At 45.1% G+C, this 19446-nt stretch overlaps 1 protein-coding gene across 1 annotated transcript in view; it reads left to right on the forward strand.

Moving 5' to 3' along the window:
- MTHFD1L (methylenetetrahydrofolate dehydrogenase (NADP+ dependent) 1 like) overlaps positions 1-19446 on the forward strand; it is a 183700-nt gene that overhangs the window by 122731 nt on the left and 41523 nt on the right. Inside the window, exons 25-26 of the mRNA XM_032836357.1 lie at positions 6407-6514; positions 9099-9251. Coding sequence (XP_032692248.1) covers positions 6407-6514; positions 9099-9251 — 261 coding nt within the window. The remainder of the gene's footprint in view (positions 1-6406; positions 6515-9098; positions 9252-19446) is intronic.

The following is a 19446-nucleotide window of genomic DNA, read 5'->3' on the forward strand; positions in this document are numbered from 1 at the left end:
GAGATGTACAAGGGCCTGTCAGTGTCCCACCACATGTTAGCCAGACATGTTCTGCCACCACTCCATCCATTCCCTGGACATTCTGACGTAAATTTAGGTAACAGGAGACCACTGTGTAGCAACAAGATCCATCTCCCCTTAAGGAATGTTCCTTGATATTATCACAGATATTATCCTTAAAGGTACCATATACAACATACCACTTCAAAAGAGGCACCTACTCTAGGTTTTTTTAGGAAAAACAACATATGGACTTTCAGTCACTCAAGTATTAGAGAGTTTGGGGACTTGTTTAGTAATCATTCTTTATCAAAAAAATGATTTCTGTTTCCTTTCATTGTAAGTACAGTTGACCCTCGAACAATGCAGGTTTGAACCTTCTGGCTCCACTCATGCGGATCTTTTCCAGTAAATACAGCAGAGTTCTGTAAATGTATTTTCTTCTTTTCTTTCTTTAAAGATTTTTTTATTTATTTGACAGAGAGAGAGACCGCGAGAGAGGGAACACAAGCAGGGGGAGTGGGAGAGGCATAAGTGGGTTTCCCACCAAGCAGGGAGCCCGATGCGGGGTTTGATCCCAGGACCCTAGGATCATGACCTGAGCCAAAAGCAGACACTTAATGACTGAGCCACCCAGGCGCCCCTGTATTTTTTTCTTATGATTTTCTTAATAACATTGTCTCTTCTCTAGCTTACTTTGTTGTAAGAATACAGTGTGTAACACACGGAACCTAGAAAATACATGTTAATCAGCTATTTTATGGACTAAGCTCCTGGTCAGCAGTAAGCAATTAGTCATTAAGTTTGGGGGAAGGGGCAGGAGTCAAAAGTTATTAATGGGTTTTTGACTGTGGGACGAGGGCGATTAGTGTCCCAACTCTCACCGTGCTCAAAGGTCACCTATATTGTCCTGTGCCCTTCGGTGAGATTTTTACACCCAGAGTTTTTTCTTTGGAAGCACATCTCCAGGAGATCCAAGAGGGAAATTCTGACTCCTGCTGAACAGCCAAGAAAAAGAGACACTTGTAAAAACAAGGGCTCCTTGCATGTGCAAATAGAACCGAAACCACACCTTGCATTCATTTATACTAGTCTCCTAACTCATTGAGGTTTATAAGCAAGGTTTGTGGAAAGAGAACCAACACATGTGCCATAAAAACACCGTGTGTGTTAGTTGGCAAAGCCACATGCTCAGACCACATCCATTCCTTCCTCACTTGGGTCACAATCACCTGTTCCTGATGTCCCTTTCTCAGCATTGCTATTCCATTCTGCTTGAGAGTATAAGAGATCACCCATGTGGATTCCTCAGGGTCATCGTTTGACACAGACAAATAGAGACTGTTCGGTGATGGGCATTTTCTCCGTTCCAGCTATATCCACCCCAGCTATATCCACCGAACACCCCGGTTGCCTTAGGAGAACGAGGTTCCTCCGGGAGTCTTCTGGGCTGACCTGTCCCCCCTGACCCAAGGAGCCAGCCGGGACAGCTGCTCAGTGAGTCGACTCACGGAAGGCGGCATGTACACCTTTAGTAGCTCAGACATGCTGGTTTTCAGCCAGGGACAAGCTTTCTCGAAGATACAGGGTCTGCTCTCAGTAAGAGAACTGCTCCCGTGACACCGAGGTTTGTCGCCAGGAGTCCCTGATACCTCGTGTGCACTCAGGGTAACTGAACATCGATGGCTTCACATTACACTCTCATTCGAGGTACCAGAAAGGCTGTTGACTTGTAGATCATTTAAAATTCATGCCTCATTTAAAATACAAAATACGGGGGTGTCTGGGTGACTCAGTGGGTTAAAGCCTCTGCCTTCAGCTCAGGTCATGATCCCAGGGTCCTGGGATTGAGCCCCACATCGGGTCTCTGCTCAGCAGGGAGCCTGCTTCCCCCTCTCTCTCTCTGTGGGCCTCGCTGCCTACTTATGATCTCTGTCTGTCAAATAAATAAATAAAATCTTAAAAAAAAATAAAATACAAAATATGAATTGACATAATTACCATGGGGTCCAGAGATTTCTGTTAAGCCAACACATTTATTCATTGATCCTTCTCTTTAAACATACTGTGGGCTTTTGGAATACATTTTGCTGGTATCACAGCATAGGATCACTTAATTTTTAAGTTTTTACTTAAATTCCAGGTGGCTAACAGACAGTGTAATATTAGTTTCAGATGTATTTAGTGATTCAACCCTTCCGTACAACATCCCTGTGCTCATCACTACAAATGCACTCCTTAATCCCCAGGATCAAGTAACATGCGAATTCCGGTCTATGGCCTTGGTAAAACAATAGAACATTCCGTGCGGCTCCAGAAGAAACAACAATGTGTTCCAGTCCTTCAACAGTCGTGGGCTTAAGAAACTCTAGAGTTTTGATAGAGTATTTATTGCTTAGCGATTTCATGGGTCTTCTAAGAGACTCTCTGGGCTGCTGACTTTAGAACTTGACCTCCAAGTAAAATGAGACGCCACTATATTGTAATACCTTCACACCTCATTTCCTTTGATTCTAGAAGCTTTACTTTTAACTCTTGTTTTAAATTTTGTTCTGTTTTAGCTTTGTTCGATTTCACTTTCTTTTTGTGCATATTCTCCTCATGAAAAAAACATTTTAAAAATTTAAGTAATTGCTTTTCTGGACTTTTTAGACCAGTTTTATTTCACTAAAAAACAGGTTTTCAGTAATTTAATAGAGGCACCTAGGTGGCTTGGTCAGTTAAGTGTCTGCCTGCAGCTCAGGTCATGATCTCAGGGTCCTGGGATCAAGTCCCATGCTGGGGGGTGGGGGGGTCCCTGCTCAGTTGAAAGTCTGCTTCTCCCTCTCCCTCTTCCTTCCCCCCAACTCATGCTCTTGCTCACTTTCTCTCTCTCAGATAAAGAGATAAAATCTTTAAAAATAATAATTTAATAATTCTAGCCAGTCTCCTAGGCTTAAGAAAGATATGCTATCTAACTTTGACCAACTCCGCCTCTATGAACCAGGCTCCCCATAGCTACAAAATGAATATAATGAAACGTGAGGTCAGTACATCCTCCAAGTCCGTGTCACTCAGCTATTTTACGGTGTACCCACTCAGCAGGAGGTTGGCAGCAATATAACAACTGTTCAGAGTTATTTACCACATCTGTTCTGTTCAGTACCGTAGCGACCGGTTATAGGTAGCTATTTAAATTAACTAAAATTAAGAACTTATGACCTCGGTGGCACGAGTCACATTTCAACTGCTTAGTACCTGCACGGGACTGCCAGCTACTAGACCTGAGAAGCGTGTATATAGAACATTCTCACCATCATAGGGGCGCCTGGTGGCTCAGTCGGTTAAGCTGCGGCCTTTGGCTCAGGTCATGATCCCAGGGTCCTGGGATCGAGTCCTGCATCAGGCTCCTTGCTTCTCCCTCTCCCTCTGCTGCTCACCCTGCTCGTTCTTTCTCTCTCTGTCTCAAATAAAAATTTTTTAAAAAGAGAACAGTCCCACCATCACAGAAAGTTGCCATCAGACACCTCTGTTACAGAGTGTTTCCATTTCTTAAATATACATTCAAGAGGTCTGGGAGAGAATAAATGTAGAATATATTCAGAGTTATGATCTTGGTGAAGATGAGGATTTAACAGGACATTAGTTCAAAAACGATCAAAGATACTAGCATCGACACCAGACTTTGTGAAGGGGCTTATTAACATGTTAAGCGATTGTGCATAGTACACAAAGAACGGTCCTATTTCCAGAAGATGCCGTGTGTAGCCGTTCACACCTTTACGTCTGCCTTTCCCTTTGTGTAGAATAACCTTTCCTTTCATTGCTTATTAAAACCTTTCCTGTCCTTCTGGCGTGACTCGACTACCTCTGTACATGTCAGCAGCTCTTGCTGATTTCCCTGCCGTCCCCTGTGCTGCGCCATCTTCTGTCTTTTGTGGTAGTGTTTATGCAGAGCTTTATCACACACACTCTTCGGTCACAATTACGTGATGTGTCATTGTCCCCACCGCCTCCGAAGTGCATTGTTCCAGAAGTGCCCAAAGTCCTTCGCCTGTCGTAACACCTTGAAAGTGCTTGCCATCGGTGTACATAAGCCATTCGGTAGAGGTTTGTGGAACGCCTGCTGCGCGCAGGTCACTCTCCTGGACCTTAGGGATGGGAGGACAAACGATGTGGTGAACAAAGAAGTTGGTAAATACTTACAGAGTCAGGGAAAGCCAGGAGTGATTAATGCATGGGCATTCATAATTTATTTTACCACTTTGTTTGCTTTCTAAAAACTGCCGTTTAGAACAAAGCAGTATAATTGAATATCATGTTCAGATCAAGATCACTGGGGTGAGCTTGGCTCTTCTTTTTTTCTTTAACGATTGCACTTCCCCCCCAAAGTGAGCAGAGGCACAGCAGGAAGTCCCTGCCTGCGGACATAATATAAATATGTCGTATGCGATGGGAGCTGCCTTATCAGGGCAACTTTTAATTTTTATATTAAAAACAAAAGATATATTAACCAAGATCATCTTTTTATTTATATTCACTTGTATGCATGAGTGAAAAAGAAGAATTGCAGTAGCAGTCCGGTAAGGGTTTTGGTCTTGGAATGTCTAGCTGTGTCCGCTGATCACTTGATTTATCCAGCACAGGGCTGCAGGACGCACACCGGGCAGTGGGGGGTGCATCCTCTTAGACTCATGATGGACAGCAGTGCACCTGCCAGAGCTCTCAGGGGAGCACCCTCATCTTCTCCAGGCAGAGCAAGATGGGGGTAGGGCATCAAAAGTGTGGAATAACAGGCGGCAGATACAAGTACTTGCTGGGAAGCACGGAGGTCTGGCATCTGAAGGTGAGGAGGAGAAACAAAAGACCCAACCAGGATTCATGCAGCCGGCGCTTTTCTGCTCTTCTACACCTTGTGTTTGGGTCATCTGTCATGTTTGGGTGGCGGCAAATTTCCTGTGGGAATTTTAAAAAACATAATTACACAGCTCACAAAGTCAGTCTGGCACCTGCTTGAAATTCCCCAAATACTTTCAAATAAACATTAGTCATAGACGAAAAATGTGTATTTCTGAATGCCCTAAAGAATTGGAAGTTGGTGTCAAGGAGGTATTTGTCCTTGTGCTCATCACAGCGTCGTTCCCAGCAGTGAAAAGGTAGGGACAACACAAGTGCCCAGTGGTGGATGAATGGATAAGAAAAAATATGGTGGATGCGTACAATGGAATAGGAAGGAAATTCAGACACAGGCCGCCACATGGATGAACCTTGAATTTCATGCTCACTGAAATAACCCAAATGCAAAAGGACAAATGTTGTCTGATTCCACTTGTATGAGGTCGCTGGCATAGCCAAATTCAGAGAGATGGAAGGTGGATAAGCTGAGGGCAGGGAACTAGTCGAGTTTGTGTTTAATGGGCAACGTTTTGGAGTGGGCCATGGAAGATTTCTGCCCCTTGGTTGACATTCATTCCACCAGCGGGCACTTGGTCCAACCGCTGTTTGCAAACAGTAAATCCACTAACTGCATGACGCCTCTGTATGTTCTCTGCACAGTGAAATTATGAATGATTTTGTCGAATGATTTGCATAAATAAGAGTCACTTTATCTGTGGCATATCCCTTTCCGAATGAACCACTGTTGTTTCTCCAGATCATTTGCACTATTTTACCAGCTGTCCGTATCCGGGCTTCCCGTCCAACATCATGGAAGGCTGTTTCTTTCCACCCCATTCACTCATTTGCCCATATCTAGCCTTCTTGGATTCTTTCCCAGCCTCCATGATTTCTCATAATTTGCTAAAGTGACACTAGGTCCAACCTCTGATTTCCCATTAAAGTCATCACATCAACATTTAACATCAGCCCATTCCGGGGCACCTGGGTGGCTCCGTCGGTTAAGTATCTGACTGTTGATTTCAGCTCAGGTCATGACCTCAGTGTCATGAGTTTGAGCCCAGCATCATGCTCTGTGGAGTCTGCTTGAGATTCTCTCTCTCCCACACCCCCGCCCTGGCTCTTGCTCTTTGCTCTAAATAAATAAATAAATAAAATCTTTAAAAAACATATATTAGCCCATTCCCACTCACAAAAAAATATACTTAAACACCAGCATTTAAGTATTTGTTTAGGAGGCTTCTGTTTGTAAAACTATAGTATAAGGTACATTTTTTTAAAAAACAATGCAATAGATAAAAATGATTAACTAGATAAGCAGCTTTTGGGTTAACTGAACATCTAAAGCTTCTTGATACTTCTTCATACTTCAAGGGTGATAGAGGAAAGAGTATTTGCTTCCAGTGCCGGGGCTGTTGAGGACAAAATCTGGTAGGAAATTTTAACGACTGCAGAAAAGCTCATTAAGCTTTCCCTCAATTCTTTAACCAGATTAACATTAACGGTTTTGTTGTCATATGTGTTTTTGCAGCTTCCAATTGTAGAAAAGATAAGAACCATTGCGCAGACTGTGTATGGAGCCAAAGATATCGAACTGTCTCCTGAGGCACAATCCAAAATAGATCGTTACACGCAACAGGTAAAAGTTACACTTCAGGGGAAAAAAATCCTCCTCAGACTCTTAAAATACTCACCTTGGGGGCACCTGGGTGGCTCAGTGGGTTAAAGCCTCTGCCTTCGGCTCAGGTCTTGTCCCAGGGTCCTGGGATCGAGCCCCGCATCGGGCTCTCTGCTCAATGGGGAGCCTGCTTCCTCCTCTCTCTCTGCCTGCCTCTCTACCTACTTGTGATCTCTGTCTGTCAAATAAATAAAATCTTTAAAAAAAAAAAATACTCGCCTTGATGTGAGGACTGTTAAAAGTCTCACCAGCTGAATGTGGCTTAATCTCCTTGGTCTACAAAAATTGAATTAACATCCTTGGGTAGTTTGTTGACTATAAATAAAACGTGATGGAGAGGGCATGTGCCCTCTGATGGATACATCATTGACTTATACAGTTACAAAGTGTCTGATATGGGTGGGGTCGTATCTGTGACATGTGATTGGTGGTTAGTCCTTCCTGCTCAGCCAGAAACATTGAACTTCTTAGATGTGTGGCTGTGGCGTCAGGGCTGGATGATCTGTAGCGCTTCCTCATTATTGCAGGGCTCTTACTGCTTTAAAAATGTTAACAGAGTTCCAGAGAAGGCAAGTCATTGTGCAGCATTTAAAGACGGGGGTGTTCAGTGTTCCTTTTTTTATGCAAGTGGTTCATGACTTGGTGTTGAGATCATTCACCCAAGGTGAAGGTTTGGTCATTTTCTACCTCTAGAGAGTGACAGAGGCAAATCGGCAAGCAGCTTGAAGATGACCGGGACTCAGCAGCCTGAGTCTGGTCCAAAAATGGTTTCAGGAACTACATCCACTGCAGCTTGTTCAGCTACCCCCATCGGAGCGACTGCAAGCCCCAAATGCCCCCTCTGTTTGCCACAATAGGATAGAAATCAAAGCACTTCCAAGAGCTTCATTAGGAGTAGCACTGATCTACTTTTTAAAATTCCCAACTCCTAAGTCCTATTTGTAAATTGTATTTGATATTATGTTAAATACTACCAGTGCTGGCCAGCATATTCTCCCTGGTTTGGTAAAATGGTCAGCAACTTGTTTTTTCTTAGAATTTTCCATGTATGCCCTCAGCTTGTGCTTTTAAAAAATAAATAATTCCCTTGGGCCACCTGGGTAGCTCAGTCAGTTAAGTGTCTGACTCTTGATTTTAGCTCAGGTCATGATCTCAAGGTCATGGGGTCGAGCCCTGCATCAGGCTCCACGGTCAGTGGAGGGTCTGCTTGAAATTCTCTCCTTCTCTGACTGCCACTCCCCCTGCATGCACATGTGTGCGCGCTCTCTCTCTCTCTCTCTCTCTCTCAAATAAATAGATCTTTACAAAATAAATAATTACCCAGAATTGTTCTAAACATTGGTTGGGTCCACAGTGAAATTTCACTCGTGTGGTTATGAAATGAGTAAAGTAAATTCCTTGTCATGAGTATTTTTTTTTCACGAGTTTTTAATAATATTTAAGGACTATTATTTATTCTAACATTAGTTTATTCCCTTTTGTTTAGTCTTAAAAGCTTTTATATGAACTAATATGGTGCTAGTATATACCATACTGGTTTTTTCTTTTTTTTAAATATCTATACTGGCAAAAACACTAAATTGGAAACCTACATCAATTCAAATTTTTTCACTCGTTGAGTGATCTCTGAAACCCAAAATTCCTGCCCCCATTTCTGTGGAGCAGTTGTGATTGTCCCCCAGCAGAATTCTGATCATTAGATGAGAGTGTTCCAGCATTTCAAAAAAAGAATATCCCCATCCCCCAAATGAAAATATCCTAAAATTGTCCAAATACTTTTAAACTGAATCATAAGAAAGTCTGCATGTGTTACCTCTGAAGACTGTGTTCCTTTTATCCCTGTCTACTGAGGGAATATTCCTTAAAAGTTATGTGTCCAGTATGTGGTTGCCATTAATTAACAAAGTCTCTAAAGGGACACTATGTACCCTTTAATCAGAACCAGGCTGCGAGGACACTGTCCTTTCTGTGAGACCCACATGTGACTTCCTGCCCTTTCACCTTTGGAGCTCTGGGTCAGGCATCGCCTTTGGTCCTTAAAAATAAGAGGCTTAAAAAGTGACCTCATCTTCGTTCATATAATGTAATCACAGATCAAATAGCCATGATTCATAAACCAACACAAAGGGACCCTTTGCTTCCTGACAGCTTCCAAAAATGAGTGAACAACGTGACTGAGAGCCTCATTACCGGCCTTTCTCCAGATTACCTTGCTGAGCCCCGGATATTAATATCCTTGGAAATAGTTTCGACAGCTGCTGTTGCTTCTACTTTGCCTGAAAATAGCCATACTTTCTCCCAAACACACACGTTATTCCATCTTCCTTAAGGAGAATTCTCCAAAATAACAGACAAAATAAATAACAGACACCCTCAACCACGGGATGTTCACGTGGAGGTGAGGGTTCGTCCCATCTTCGTGCTCAGCGAACCAGCACCTGGCACATGCCGGAGCTGAGCCTCAGGGATTGCGTGTGCTACAAGTCGAACACACGCAGGAGACTGATTCGTGCTCAGTGAACACGTTTCCTTTCCTTTCTCACAGGGATTTGGAAATTTGCCCATCTGCATGGCCAAGACCCACCTTTCTCTGTCTCACCAGCCTGATAAGAAAGGTGTACCCAGAGATTTCATTTTGCCCATCAGTGATGTCCGGGCCAGCATAGGCGCGGGCTTCATCTACCCTTTGGTTGGAACGGTGAGTGACATTCTCCAAAAGCCTTCCCCGGGCTGTGTTGTGCGATGCCTTAAATCCTTATGTTCTGCCTACACTTTGCAAATCAGGTGTTGGGAAGTCATAGTATTTGCAATTTTTCTAAATGTTCTCTGCCGCCATATAAAACTCCTCTAGCGTCATGGTTTGTGTTTTTCTTTTTCTTTTTTTTTTAAGATTAGGTGTTCGGGATCTCTTGAGTCATAAAACTGATTCCCCTCATAGAACTCAGAAGAGAATAACTTGGTATAACTCAGTCTGATATTTAAACAGTGGCATGGCTTAGTCTACTGTCTCTGGACATTTTTCACTTTATTGTACTCAAAATGATAAGATTTTACTCTGGTCAGAAAAATGGAGGTGACTGCTCATGTCAGATACCTCCCAAGGCTGGGAAAATCACCGTGTCACCGTCTGCCTTCCTCCGTAGCACATTAAGTGGGAAGCTCTGCCTTAGAAAATGAGCGAGTTCAATGAGTTCATTTTTAACAGTGTGATGGGATTGCATTGGAAAGGATGATAATTATGTTATTTCAGTTTTTTTATGGATGGAAGGGAGATACCAAATCTGTGAAAATTTATCAAAGCACTTAAAATCGATGATGTTGGGGTTCATACATAAAACGCTTAATTATGGCCACACCTTACCTTCCATTGGTAACCATCAATGGCCAAAATCCAACTTCTCATCCTTGGAGTGCTCCTGGATTAGATTTAGAGCAAAAAAATTCTAAGTCGTCAAGATCCTTACTGTCGTCACGGGTCGATCCAAGTCCAAGCAGGAAACATTAGAACAATGTTAATAAGCCATGTGGCTCTGTTGTGGTGTAACTAAGCAATGGGTAAGCAAAGGTACAGAAAACGTACAGAATTTTTGCCTTGATGTTTACATATCTAATATTGGGCAAAATGTTTTCAGTAAGCATTTCTGAAATTCTTCATTGCATCTGAGGCGTGGAGATGCCAAGAGGTGTGTGAGGAGCACAGGTTTGCCCCCCACAGAGGCATCTAGAAAGTGTGGTATTGGCATTCTGAATGCACTCCGCACAGGAGCAGCAAAAGCAGCTTCCGACTGAGGAGGGAGAGGAGGGTATGTGGAAGAAGGGAGTCAAGAACACTTCATAAAAGCCTCAACCTCTAACCTAGAGAAACACTGAATTTCAACTCAAGGGCACCAAAGTACATGCCAGACCCAGAGAAGTCCGGTGTGGCTGGGGTAGGACAGGGCAGGGAGCCTGAGAAATGTTGGGACAGCAGGACAGGGCCAAGCCGTTCCAGAGCTTTATCACATCGTTGGGCACTTGGGTTTTTCTCCTGTGCACACTGCGGAGTCACTGTCGGATGGTTTCTGGTGTTTGTTTTGGGATTTTGTATTTTTTTTATAAGAAGAAGAAAGTGATCTGATTTTTATGTTAGAAAAAGAGCTCTAGCAGCCGATGGACCATGTTCAGAGGGCTGAGAGCCAGAGCCAGGGAAATACCAGTTGAAGCCGGAGTTCATCAAAGTCAACACTGGGATCACTGAAGCTAATACAGCGAGAGAGGTGACTTGGAGACATATGTAAGGGTAGCCACCTACACGTGGGGCCATGGGGCGGGCCACTTGTAGCTTGCCTGGGATGATGGTGCCGTCAGTCCTGGAAGGAACATGGCAGGAGGCAGATGGACAGAGCTGGAAATAAGTCTGGCTTGGATGTGGAGAACTGCGAGGGCTAACGGGATATATAAAGTGGTGTATGGGTCTGTTAGAAATACAGACAGAATGCACAACACTCAGAGGAAAGCAATAGGAAGGAAGGCCTTGAGAGTTTTAAGAACATAGATGAAGGCAGGTGTTGAACAGGGCAGAAGCAAGGATAAGCACCACAGAAACGAGACGAGGGTAACAGACAATACTCTAAAAATGTCTACATTTACAGAGCCCTCCGAGGAGTGTGGGAGGCCCCGTCCAAGGTCTACTGGGGAGACCAGGGAATCCACAGGAGTCTGTGGGAGGTGTAGCAACAGTATTGGTACAGGGAGAAGGGCTGAAATTTTATGGGTGTTGAATGACGTTTCCAGAAGGGAGGAGGGGCATGACTGTAGATGGGCACAAGGGAACTTTCTGGTGATAGAAATCCTCTATTTTGATTATTTTGATTGTGGTGATAGTTCCATGACTATATACCTTTGTCAAAACTCATAGACCTACACACCTAAAAAGGATGGATTTTATTGAGTATAACTTAATTATACCTCAGTTAACAAAAATGGATAGTGACAAGAGCTTGCCTTTATATTGCTTAGAAGGGGCTCAGTGACTACAGCTCCTTAGTGCTGAAAGTCTCCTGAGCTTTGGTCAGTGAAGGTCTTTGCTTAGGAATGAGAGCACAGCCCAGAGAGACTGGAAGACCGAGAGACAGGGGGCCGTGCCTGGGGAGGGGGGTGCAGCACTGAGGAGAAAATCAGCCTCCTTCCAAATCTATCCTGTCTTGCTCTATACCCCACAGATTCCAAACCCCACAGTAGCTCACCCAACAAATTCATTCATTCATTTACTCATTCATTCATTCATTCATTCATTCATTCGAGTGTGCATACAGCAGTTGTGCTCAGCACTCTGGGAACTCCCCAAGTAAAGAAGCCTTCCACTTCAGGTAGCCTACAGCTAGTAGAAGTAGATGGAACTAAATTAGAAAGAAAATGGTTTGGTATAAAAATCAGGAACAAGTTGGGGCACCTGGGTGGCTCCGTGGGTTAAAGCGTCTGCCTTCGGCTCAGGTCATGGTCTCAGGGTCCTGGGATCAAGCCCCGCATCGGACTCTCTGTTCAGCAGGGAGCCCGCTTCTGTCACTCTCTCTCTGCCTGTCTCTTTGCCTACTTGTGATCTCTCTCTCTCTCTCTGTCAAATAAATAAAATCTTTAAAAAAAAATTAGTAACCAGTAATTAATAACCTTAATAGTTCTGAACGTTTAATAGTCATTAAATAAAAATCATCATATAATTTACAATCTTCTGGTCACTAAACAAACACATGCTGTGGGTCTTCTCCCATCCCAGCACCACTGCATCCACATGTGAGAGCCGTTCTGCGGGCATCAGAATTCTAGAGCTACCACTGTTGCCCATGTAGGACACTGAACGCAGGAAAACGGTGTGGATTCATCCCTGGGGGATGGCCGTGGGCGCACTGGGTGTCCCGAAGAGAGCCCTCTGCCACCGTGTGGCGCCCCCGCCTCAGGGCAAGTCCAGGAACCTCAGTGAGACAATCCAGTGTGAGGAGCCAGGGAGGAAGTGGTGTCTGACTAAAGAAGTTCCTGGAGGTCAGGAAACGGTCATGGTCACGTGGAGGCGGTGGCCTTAGAGGTCGGCTTTCCATGCCAGCGGGAAGTTGCTCATGGATCAGGGCAAATGCACCGTTGGGAGGCCAGGATCGCCTAATAAGGGCTGGTATTTACTTTTACTTGGCCCCATTCCGGCCCCTGCCACAGTCTGCTGAAATGCTTCTAACATTCATCACCCGTGTGGGAGACACAGTGGAGTAATTTCCTGCCGAGATGACCGAGGGAAAGGGGAACGGGGACACCGGAGGGGCTGGTTCCTGCAGGTGGGAAAATTCTAGCATCGTGAGTCACTCTTACTCTAAATCACGACACGTGTGCTTATTAGAGTACTTTTGAAACACGTATCTGTCCACTCCGGAAGGAAAGCCCAAACTCAGGCCTCAAAATCAGAGGCCGCTCTCATTCTTCCTGTGGTGTCCATTCATTCTCTCAGTCCCTCATACCACCCCGTGGAGGTGAATGAGCTCAAGTCCTTCCCTAATGGGTCTTCTGATACACCCTAGCAAAAGAAACCCTACAAGTACAGAAAGCTGTGGACTGGAGAACAAAGGAGAAGCATCCTCCGGCTCCCCAGTAGGTCTGTAAGGGGAAAAGGTCAAAAAAAACAAGTCTGTCCTCCAACAATAAACATCTCCAGCCCCAGCATCTGCTGACGTGGAGCGACCATGTGGTGAAATGCTGGGGAGCTCGGTCTTCCCCCTCCACATTTAGCTTGGTAAGAAAAATCGACTGGTTAACCTCCCCTCCCCCACCATCTTTACTTATAGGCCGATGTTTTTTGCCATTTAAATATTTCATCATGTTCTATTGACTTATTACGCGAGATGACAATATGATAATAATACCATTAACTGCCAGAGACATTTCACCAAGATGTTTCACTTCCCCAAGCTGTTTGGATGGAAACACCCAGTACAAGGATTACTCAGCTTGTGGACTTCTGAGGCCTTTGCTTCCACACTAACCTCATTCAGTGTTTCCCATCTGGCTCTAGCTGATTTTTCCTTCATAAAATAAGTCTTCATTCCTACTAAGTGCCATCTGTATTCTTGGTTCTCTTTACTGACATATATCATTTCTGGCTTATTACTTTTTTAAGATTTTATTTATTTATTTGACAGAGACAGAGCTAGAGAGGGAACGCAGGCAGGGGGATAGGAGAGGAAGAAGCAGGCTTCCCACCTAGCAGGGAGCCTCACGTGGGGCTCGATCCCAGGACCCTGGGATCATGACCTGAGCCGCAGGCAGATGCTTAATGACTGAGCCACCCAGGTGTCCCTATTTCTGGCTTATTATTGAAAGCTCCAAAATAGTACAAGATTCTTGCCCAGCTCATCACTACCTAGTGCATCTCCTTGTAAGAAATAGTTTGGCGAATATAGATCTTTGATGTGGGGAGAAGAGAGCAGATTGTTTTCAAGATTTTCCTACCCTGTATTCTACAGATTATCCTGTTACATTATGTTTCCAAAATTCTTTCAAAGCTTGTGGTTTATGGTGTTCAATAAACCTAATAGCTTATTACATTTCTCCAAAACAATCTTGGGCCAAAAGAAATCTAGTGGGTGGTCTTTGTCTTCTGGTCACATTGTTTTGATATTGTCTTTAAGTTTCTGTAATTTACAAGGGCTCTTTAATCATGTGGCATAAATTTCATGACATAAAAATATTAGCCTGTAAGCGAAGTATGTGCCATGATATTATTGAGAAGTAAATTACACCCCACATAAAAAAAGACTAGAAAGACACCAAAATGGTAACATTGGGCTGCTGAATTATAAATAATTTTTTTCTTTACTTTCCTGCTTATTTCAATATTGGCATTGAGTATGTGTCCCTTTTATAATATGAAAATACAATAAAGAGTAGCGCCTGGGTGACTCAGCCGGCTAAGCCTCTGCTTAAAGCGTCTGCCTTCGGCTCAGGTCATCATCTCAGGGTACTGGGATCGAGCCCCACGTCAGGCTCCTTGCTCAGCGGGAAATCTGCTTCTCCCTCTCCCTCTGCTGCTCCCTCTGTTCATGCTCTCTCTCTTTCCCAAATAAATAAAATCTTTATTAAAAAAAACTGAAGGGGCGCCTGGGTGGCTCAGTGGGTTAAAGCCTCTGCCTTCAGCTCGGGTCATGATCCCAGAGTCCTGGGATCGAGCCCTGCATCAGGCTCTCTGCTCAGAGGGGAGCCTGCTTCCCCCTCTCTCTCTGCCTACTTGTGATCTCTGTCTCTGTCAAATAAATAAATAAAATCTTTTTTTTTCTTAAAAACTGAATACACTAAATAGGCAGGTGATGAACTAAAAGTACTTGGAAACAATGTTTCGCCAGGGATTCAGGACACGTGTGCGGCAGGTAGAACCTGACAGGTCGCATCACCTTGGCCATCGCAGCTGTCCCGCAGTGTTTACACACCTGTAGAGTTGAGACATGAAGGAAGGAGAGAAGACCTAGGATGTTCCCATAAGAAATGCACTCCTGAGTATGGTTTGTCTGGTTCTATCTCACACCTGCTGGCCCCAGATTCTGCTACAGAAACGCAAGATCGTGTTTTCTGTGCTAATTTGTCCGGGGGCTCTCCTTGGTGACCGCGATGGGGTAGAGAGTGGATGAGGATGCCCTTTCTTCTCAGACATTCTCCCACAGCTCTGCACTGTCCAAACAGTGGGCACGGCGAGGTGTCTCGCCACCTGTGAATTCCGCCGGAGCCCATTGATTTCAGTGTATCTGACTTTTGTCCTCTGATACCACACTGAGCCTCCCGAAAAACTTAGAAGCCCTCATGTAGTGGGGTCCCCTTGAATATGGAATCTTCTTTATTGACAAACATGGGGCATAAAATTAGGACATGACGACTCTCAGGGACGAGAATATGACTAGAATCTTGGGGTTAAACAGCCTCACGGTTCACTCTTAAGGGATTAAGATGTCCTAGGCCGTTGATGTGATGATCACTGCCAGGTAGACCCTTTCTGAGAAGCAGAGCAGCCCCTTGAATCTGTACAGAAATAGACTGAGTGCTTTCGCTTCACAGACTGCCAAGCAGAGAAAAACATCTTGGCCCTGGGAGGGGGCACGGGGTACTAGAAGATGCAGCGGGTCAGAGCCCCCTTCTCCCTTCCCACACCCTTCTCTCTGGGCCCTGTGCTCTTTCTGGAACAGAGCAGTGATCGTGGGCACTGCCTATGTGTCCGTGCGTGTTTTGCTCTTGCTGGGATTGGCCTGGCGTGGGCCCATCATGGCGTACAAGTCTGTCCAAGGAAGAGGGTGGGAAAGATCAGTGGTAAAGGAAGCAGTTCGTGGTCACTGGTGTGGCTTTCATTGCCACTCTGACCTGACCTGGCCCCATCTCTGCCCAGGTGCACAGGTGACCACATGGCGTGGCCGGGCTCTGGACAGCAGGAAGCTGCCGGAGTACGTACGGAAAGTGAGTGATGTCATCCACAACTCAAGATGGGTGGAGACTTTTTGGACTGGGGGCTGGAGGGGGGTGAAAAAGTAGATGGTGGCCCCACCCAGCTAAGTCCTGGCCATTTTGTTCTTTCTCCTGTTTCAGTTAAGCTCGTTTTTGTTTTTCATTCTCCTCCCTCTACTGTAAAAGTATGTCCCGAATGTTTAGTTTCCACTGGATCCGAGTCAGGTCAGCGACGAAGTTACTCCCCAGCTCAGTTGGGGACGTGTTCTCTCCTCCGTGTTGTAAACTTGCTTCACTCCCTGAAGCATGAAGGTGAATTAATTCAGACCTTGTAGGTTCAAATCAAATGCATCGCTCCCCACATTTTCCAGAGATTTATGGCCAGTTACGTTGTGAAAAAATTAAACATTCACTCCCCGGGCTGCCCTTTGAATGCCGTGGATAAGCGGTCACGTAGGAAAGGGCTCGCTGTCCCGTGAGATCAGGCGGAGCTCCCTCGGACCCTCAGAAGCTACAGAGTCACCCCTCCTTTTCACTCCGTGCCCTCCCTCTCTGCTACCCCTGCCTTCCCCCCCCAACCCCCACAAATAAAGAATTCTAAGCTGATTTCTTTTAAGTCCTGCAAACAGTCTTTCTGTCTCCCCTGCTCCTTGGCCCTGGTCACCCCAGCCCCTGAAATGAACCAGCCTCCTGCCCATGGCTCTCCTTCCCCAGCTGGCCATGTGGTTTCTCCCTGCCACGTACTTTCGCTCCATTCCTGGGGATCAGCTTGGTTTCCTCTCCCCACCCAGCCTAGGTCCCCTGCCCACTGCCCTTCCTCGTCTCTACATCACAATTTCCTGCTTTCTGCCCAGCATGCCTTCCTCTGGCTCAGGCTCCTACCCGGCTCCTCCCCGCTCCACCCCCCACCAGCGTCCTTCCCCCACCCCAGCAGCCCACCTGGTTTCTCCGTGACCACCTCATCCTCCCCGGCGTCCAGAGGCCAGCTACACATGCGTCTGTCCAGCAGGAGAGAAAACGTCCCTGTCTTCTGGTGTGACGTGTTTTAGGGGAAAGGAAGGTGACCGGCAGCACTCTTGACTTCCAGAAACGGTTTATCAGATTGACGAGACAGGGGAAGTTCCGTGACGCATGAAAATGCCATTCCTTCTCTATCGCAGAAGGTCGCCTAGGTTCAAGTCCATTGGCTGACAGGATCTTTTTTCTAGTTTGATGCTGATTTATTTTGGGCATAAATATAAAACTACTTCACATGAAATCGACCTCCGCTGGGGAAGTAATAGGCTGAGTAATAACATTTTCAGGTATCTCTATCACTGAGTTAAAGTTTTCACCTACGGTTATCAATGCCCCCACATGTTGGTTCTTTCTTTTCTACAGACCGAGAAGACGGTGCTTATAGTGCTTAGGGGTCCAGCCTACGATCGGTATATTGATCTTTCGTTTTCTCTAGGGATTGGTGAAATATTGGCCTGTTCCTCCTCCGCTTCCGTCTCCAGCCTCCTTGTTTTCTCCCTGTGTTTAACTTGGATTCAGAGCCCAACATTGATAATGGAGGCATTCCCCAGTCCGGAACTTCTAAAAGGCACCCATAGAACTATCTGGTACTCCTGGAGCTTCTGTTTATTTTCTGCCTCTTCATTGCATTCATTCTCCTTGGATATCCCAGTTTTTAGTAAGAGGTACATAATCAAAAGCAGCTCAGTAATTTACGGGAGGGAAATAAAATTAATACAAACCTGAATACCAGTTTTCCCGACTAAACAGCCCAGCAGTCCTCAGAGCTGGTTTGGGGTTGTGCTGGGAAAGAAAAATAGAAAGAGAAGCTAGATTTATCGGGAAATGTCACATTTGAAACCTACAATTATAATTTTTGAGGAAAATATAATGGATAATATCTGAACTCATGACAATTTACAGGCCTAAATATATATCTTCATTCGTGTATCCACCCATGGATATCAGATTAAATGTTAAAATACATATTGACATATTATGTGTCTCCATATAATACCTGCTGTATATCACTTTTGGAAGAATTGGTTGTCTTTTAGTCTTCACGAGGTGTCCCTGAAAACTCAAAACAGTTTATTCCGGTATCACAGATCTAATTTAATCAGGGGACAGATGTAAAGCTGTTAGGTATTGGGGATATAACTGATGTTAGATTAAGTGACCAGATGGAGGTGTTTATTTATAAAGTCCCTGGAACACCCATAAAGAAAATCCATAGACATATTGTCCGCCCACCGTAAGAACTTGTTGGGGTGCCTGCGTTAAGTATTAGTAATAAAGGTACCACATTCTGCTAACAAGGAGACCTAGAACTGGCAGCGTAAGTTGCTACATCAATCATGGGCATCATTCTTCTGTTTGAGACTCATTCCAAGAATCCACTCTAGAGACTGTAGGACCCATAAAAACTACCTGCCATGCTTCCTTACACCTTCCAAAATCCATCATCCCATTCCCAAATTTATCTGTGTTTCTTCTGTGAATATGGACTTTCCCAAGCTCCAGACCTTCCCCAAGGACTGGTGTTGGGGAGATTGTCCCCTGCGACACTGGCTCACCTTCAGTCACTCCATCTCTCACTCATGCCTTTTCCTTGTGCCTCCAGCTCCACTCAGCCAAGATGTGGGGTGTCTGTGCCCTTCCCACATGTCCTTGCCCCGTCTTTCCTGTTCATCCTCACCCTTCTGGATAAGGACCATGTCTTCAGTTCTCTTGACCTTCCCACCCTTGGAAGCCCAGTGCAGAACATACATTTGGAGCTGCCCGTGTGTGTTGGTAGCATGCCAGTTCCACAGAGAACAAGGGGATTCTCTGTGAGTGTGAACTCAGTCCCTCCCCTCCTCTTCCTCTCCTCCTCCTCCACCTAATGGCTCTTTTAACCACAGGTCAGACACTGTTCCCGGCACTTTACACAGATGAGCTCATCACTCTCTGTACCGGCCCTCAGAGCGTGGTTGATGATAAATGGAAGGGAGCGTACTAGTGTTCTGCATATTAGAGCTTTTGAGAAGGATAACATTGATCTTTAAACATCTTGGTATTTTCTTCTCGTGGATCAGTGTGTATTCATCACACCTGGTGTGTTAAGCTCTGACTCACATAACAAAGTGTAAAATGTGATGTCGCCCTAAGGGGGTAGAGAATATTTGGATTAATAAGGCATCGACATTTTCAGAAGTACAACAAATAGTTGGTGCGTTTGCTTGCTGAGAGAAAGGAGTAACTGGTAAATGCAGTAGAACTCCAAAAAAAGCAAAGGCCACTTGGGAAGATCGGTTCGGGAGATGTGGCTTTGACACACTCTGAGGTGTACTAGGGCGTTTGAGATTTTGTGGGCAGAGGACCACCCTGGGAGTGAGTTCCTGAAGGAGAGAGAGACCGAGGCCAAGAGACTCTGAGGGGCCTGTGTCAAGGCCTGAGTCAATGTCATGGGTCCG

The sequence above is a fragment of the Lontra canadensis genome, unplaced genomic scaffold (assembly GCF_010015895.1).
Source record: "Lontra canadensis isolate GAN:19392208 unplaced genomic scaffold, GSC_riverotter_1.0 scaffold92, whole genome shotgun sequence".
Classification (NCBI taxonomy): Eukaryota; Metazoa; Chordata; class Mammalia; order Carnivora; family Mustelidae; genus Lontra; species Lontra canadensis.